Below are 6,162 nucleotides of genomic sequence, written 5' to 3'. Positions count from 1 at the left end.
CCGTTTGCGGTTCTCCTTGAACGCGCGGCTCCTGGTACCGCTTCGCGCCGAGCGTTTCTTTGCGTTTCGTTTTCTGCGTTTAATATACTCACGGACGATCGGAGCGTGCCTCTTCGAAAGTTCGTTCTTTACAGCGGGCTCACTTTAACGCCGGAATTAATCGCCGTTGTCTACATACCGGCACGTTGCCGCTTCTTTCCGCTTGCGACGAGAGATCGCGTCGTAGCGCGGGGGATTTATGATGCGTGGAAAAAAAAATCGCGCTTTTTTTACGCGTCACGCGTTTCTCGTCAGCCGTCAGTCAGCTGGACATACGAGGGAAAGATAATCTCACTAGGATTTATGGGCTGATTGTACGTGCCCGTCAGCGAAAGTGTATTCTCTAGGATGATTATGATTTAGGGAGAGAATGTAGCCGTGCACATCAAGATAAAATCGAAAGATTTCAGAAGCAAGAGTTGCTCAAGTCCTCAAGTATCTTTTCAGTTTAAATTCTTTCATCTTTTTTACTTATTTATTAATATCTCGAAATCCCACAGCGAAACATCATTTTTTAAATATATTATCCTTCTTAATAATCTTTAAGTTAATATGATTTATGCAGCACCAGCTGTAAATAAATCCACTCGGTAAATAAATAAAATAAATTTAATTAATGCATACACATACACACACTTTTATAAAGAATTATACGTATATATACAATTTTTTGGAAAGATGCGTAATGGTTATTGAATGTATTCTATATCTTTGCTTCAATATGTTCCCGATTCGTCGATACTGTTGTTGTCACGTACGATTGTAACACGCTTTGTCTGAATGTGGCCTTGAAGAATTAAACCTTGGGATATCGCCTGATATTCCTACCATCCTGGTTCAAGTAGAAATAACGAATAAAATAAAATGTAAATTATAGAGTTTTATTAGAGAGATTTCACTTTTCCCTCTTTTGCTATGTAATAGTAAAAACTAACACCGGTTTAAGATTCGAGTTAAATTTCGACAAACATTCAGTTTGCACATATGAAAAATATATATGTTGCGCCGATCTTTGCAATTTCGTTGCCGTAAGATAGAATTGAGTATAATAGAATATATCGTTGCGCGGCTTGAGGCATTGAAATCTCTCCGAATACTCCGGTAATATCTTACGATAATATCGCGTCATTTATCTCTGCTTTAAGCATTTTTCTCTGCTTTTGCTAAATTATAAAATGAGAATAAATTAAATAAACTTAAACGCGCTGAGAAAGTAGACAAGTTAGCTGTATAACTCTTGTGAAACTTTTAGATTTTTAATCAAAAGAAAAAAAAGTGTCTCCGATTTCCTGGTTTGAGGTGCTCAAGTATTATATTCGCTTTACGTAAGGCACTCGTTCCCAATTTCTCCGAGACGAGCGAGCTAGCATGGTATCGTCGCGTGCAATATAATAAAATCGCAGATAACACAATGATAATTGCGAATCGGCAACGGATTGGCGTTTCCCATCGAAAATTTTCCCATTTGGATCATAATAAGTCCAACTGTGCACAAACTGTTGCCCAAACATTCAAGAAGTATTTCGCGACGTGATACTTTCTTAGAAAAGTCGTGCGGTGGTTATAGAAATATTTTTATTCCGTCTAGCAATTTGTCGACAATTGTAATTCGCTGTCAATTCAAGCGCGCGCTCGCAAGACGCTCGCGCGCCTTTCTGTTTTTCTCTTTCTCTTTTTCTTAACGAAGAACAAGGTTGTAAATAACTATACGCTTTCTAAATTTGCGATATTTTATGCCAGTTCATTCATTAGCATTCGAGGATTCGTGATTTTCACTGGGTGACGGTAAGACACTCGTGTTAAGAAACAGTTTTGTTAGACGTGTTAGACATGTCCATTAACAACACATATAAAATGGTAATTATTTGTTTTCTGTTGCTATGTAAAGTTTTTATATAAAAAAAAAAAAGCCGAAGAGAAACAATCAGAGAAACAGAAGGCATAATGTTACAGACAAGAAGCAATTGCTTGCTAATTTTCTAAGAAATTATATTTCATGCTAATGACTGAAAGAAACAGGAAAATCCAATGTTTTGCTAGAAAATTAGCCTCCTATGTTCAATTGTATCGTACTCAGAGATTCCGTATATCACGTAAGTATATCACGGCAGTTCTTCTCTTCTTGCCGATATATTGACGGTAAAATTAAAATAAATGTGTTCATTCTAAACGTGATATTGACAAAAAAATTATACAATTTGCTTGATAATTTATATCTCACGTAATTTTCATTTACAAGTCATTTTCATTTTTATGAAATTATTTCCTCAAAAAGATTTTACGTCGCAGTCATATTTCGTCACGTATTTCGTTATTTTTTATCATGTCGCAGGCTAATAATTTCTAGCGATTTCTGGATTAAAATAATATTTTCTCAAAGACGGGCATTATATTTCTTCGTTAAAACAGATAAAATTTCTTAACGAATTCTTGCTGCTATACTTGATTGGTAACTAGAGTTCCAATTATATACCTACAGAGTTGCAAATTGTATTTTATGGAACAGTGAAAACAATCAACGACAAATCATAATGGTATTATGATCGTCGTTATAATGATAATATTAAGTATCACAAAAATTCCTGACAGACTATATGATAGATCAGACACAATTCTCTTCGAACAATGTTTTTTTCGTGAAAAAACGATTCCACCTGTTTTGCTTCTTATCCTATAATAGTCCGATTTATATAATGACAACCATTCTTCGAATTTCAGTATAATTATTTTAGATATGCAACCGATCGATGAATTTTACCTTAACTGCTTGCTGTTAATTCGTGTAATTTTAAGTAATGATCTGTTTTAAATTACCACATGTAGAATCTATGACAAAAATAGATATTTTCAACTAAAAAGATATTCGAAAGGCAGATTCCCGTCTATATTATGATTTATTTGTGCACATCGTATGCCGCATTAGTATTCTTTAGCTGCCGAAGCAAATTTGCGTTTTTACTGAGCGCGAAGACGAATGCTAATTATATTAGCAGCATCGCACTAACGTTTCCCTTTTTTCACTTTCAATCATAAAGAGCTAAATTGCAGGTCTGTCCGAGGCAATTTGTCGATCTGCACAGCTCTGTCGATTGATTCCTTTTGCGATTCGTCGCAACGCTGCCACGACGTGAAAATTTAGAAATCCCCGTGGAAACCACCAGCGTGAATATAACAAGCTGAAAGCTGCGGCGTCGACTCCGCTGTTTTTTTACGCCGCAAACGGTGGAATTTAATTCGCTTAACAATTAAATGAGAAATCTAATTCGCGGTCGATACAGACACAGTCACTTTCCCTGCTACGAAAAATTAACAGGACCGTCAACGCGATTTCTCCATAACGACTACAGTAAGGACAGTCGTTATCTGATAATCGTGCGTTTATATGCAGCTGCGTTTTTCAGAGGCAACGATACTGAAAACATTATAGTAAATTTTCCTCTTTTATTATTATTACTCTTTTTTTTTTTGTTCATTATTCTACTCGTTTTTGGTGGACTTACCTTGATTACTCCTCGCGATAGCAAGTGCTGCGATCATCAATTAAATTAACAGGATACGATCTTTATTATTTGTAAGAATCGAACATTTCGAAAAAGGCCATATTCCTATATACACTGCCAATATTGAAAATCTATAGTTCATGTCACGTATATTATGGACTTTCAGTACTGGCAATGTATATCGGAAACACTGACTGTAAGAAGTAAACGTTCGATATAAAGATAGTATATTTTATTGCAAGATACAAATTGTAAATGTATATTCCGGCATTTATTGCTCGTTTTGTTTTCTTGCGAATGATGCAGATATATATATATATATTACGATAGTTTTTGTATCTTATTCTATCATATTTTTTTATAGTCTTACCTGGATTAGAGCTTCTGGCTGCAAATGCTTGAGAAATTCACCCTGCGGCTGATACGACGCAGGCTGATACGAATAGGCCTGTTGCTGTTGAAGTTTCAACTCGGCCTGCATTGCCGCGATCGATTCCGGCGTGCAGGAAGCTCTAGCCTGGACCCAGGATGCCGCCAGGATAAAGCTACCAAGCACGACAGACATCGTGATCAGAGTAATAGCAGCAATCCTTGCGATCTGCACAGCCGTGCTTTTCATTGGTCTCATGTATGCCTGTAAAAAAGGTATCGCTCGTTACAACATTTGAAGAGGAGAGGAGGCAAAAAGGAGTTAAATCTGTTTTACTTTCTTTTCGTTAGAGCCGTCAACAACGAATCGGGCTTCGTTAGGTGTCTCCTCCCTTTTAATATTAAAACAGTTTTATTAAAAACGACAATGGCGAAGAGAATGTACGTCAAAGGAGAGCGTGAAACGACAAAAGACCTCGACTCGGTTGGTTAACCAGCGTGAAGTCCCATTGTGTGTGTTCAGAAGAGTAGTATACCGGCACCTCCGTGACAGGTGTGATATAGATACGCACATACATACATACATATGTGCATGTGCACGTTTCTGTGTTCTACATGAACGTTAATGCGAGTAAATTATTGTGCCATGGATTCCCGCGCTAGTTACACCAATAAAAGGGGAGTAGGAAGGTGATTATGTAAAATCTCGTATGTATGTTAATGCATCTTGTTGATTCACCGGAATTTTTGTTGAATCTCATGGAAACGCAAAGTCAGGTTTTCCTTGGCGAGTGAATGAGTTCTTCAAGAGTGTCTCTCTCTCTCTCTCTCTCTCTCTCTTATTTTATATCGATCATATATATATATATAGTATATATTCATTCTCCTTGACTCACATATTATTCATTGAGAATATATCAGTCGGTACCACACACATAATATCTAGAAAATCGCTTTAATCAATATCTTTATCAGTCGTACGAAAACATGTATAAAAAAATCAGATCAAACATTTTTCTGCAATATTTAAAGTATGTATGTAATGTGTGTGTGTGTGTGTATCTAGTCATCAAATGACGTCCGTGCATTGCAGTCAAGTAAATTAACGACAGCTGAAAATAAACTATTGCGGCGTCATTTAACTCCTTCAAGAGCCCCGGGAATAAGTGCGATAAAATATATTTGACGCGTGCTAACTGTACCTTGACATTATTATAGTGACTCGGACCCGTTTTGACGCCCGACGCTTTTGTAGATCATAAACACTTGCCGCTATTTTACTCGGACACGTAGATCATGTTTGACTGCCACGTTATGTAATTATGCTACATCGCGTATTCGAAACTTCAAAATGGATATTGCGCTGCAAGTTTATTTCAGGATTAAAGATACATTTTTAGCTCTATGAGTTTTCGTTCAAGATTATTCCGTGTCAAATATCTTCTACGTTGAGATGAAATTATGTGACGCTTTGATTTTTGGGCTTTGATCTTCTCTATGAGAAGATGAGACTTGCATCACGGACTGTACTTGTACATACAATTCGTAATGACCTCGATGTGGATGGACGACTCGGGTGAGAGGCTTCCAAGAGATAGTAGGCCATCCGAGGCTGGCTTTATTGCCGCGCGATCCTCCTAACAAAAGTAAACAGGTACTGTTGCCAGGCGTTTCAGACGAAAACAAATTAATATTTGCCTTTTGAAACAAATTTCTTGGTCTGTCCATTACTTGCTAGTCATTGACGTTTACCTCATCTGTGGAGAACGTTCCAAAATAGATCTGATCGTGGGGAATTGGTTTAAGAAGAACCATTAATTGCAAGTGAAGCAATCGAAGTTAAGAAATTTCGTTAAGAAATTTAATCGTGGATAGTGATTTAAATAAATTGAATTTACAGCGTGTTTGTGACAGTAACACGGCACGCAATTTATGTATTTTATATTTATTTAGTAACGAAAAAGAGAAAATAGAAAAGCAGTCATGACGCTTTGGAAAATTGTGAAACATGTTTGAAGGTGACAGTTATTTCGAAACCACGATATATGATTTGAAACATCGATATCGCGCTTTTTGCACTTTCTCTCTAATATGTACTAGTGTAGGATAGATATTGCACGCTTGAAATTAACAAATGAAAGCAACCTTTCCAGCCATTATTAACCTGTATTAACCTCCTTAAACTATTGAATGCTTGTGGACGTTTCTTTTGTTTTACATTCCATAAACGTGAAAATAATACAAAAAAAAAAAA

At 36.6% G+C, this 6,162-nt stretch overlaps 1 protein-coding gene across 1 annotated transcript in view; it reads right to left on the bottom strand.

The window, feature by feature from the left end:
- LOC108754779 (putative uncharacterized protein DDB_G0271606) overlaps nt 1–6,162 on the bottom strand; it is a 22,049-nt gene that overhangs the window by 10,722 nt on the left and 5,165 nt on the right. The window contains exon 2 of the mRNA XM_018497365.1: nt 3,910–4,173. Coding sequence (XP_018352867.1) covers nt 3,910–4,173 — 264 coding nt within the window. The remainder of the gene's footprint in view (nt 1–3,909; nt 4,174–6,162) is intronic.

Source organism: Trachymyrmex septentrionalis, unplaced genomic scaffold (genome assembly GCF_001594115.1).
Source record: "Trachymyrmex septentrionalis isolate Tsep2-gDNA-1 unplaced genomic scaffold, Tsep1.0 scaffold80, whole genome shotgun sequence".
In the NCBI taxonomy this organism is placed as follows: Eukaryota; Metazoa; Arthropoda; class Insecta; order Hymenoptera; family Formicidae; genus Trachymyrmex; species Trachymyrmex septentrionalis.
Note: the sequence above shows the minus strand (reverse complement) of the source record. Positions and strands in the feature narration are given on the sequence as shown.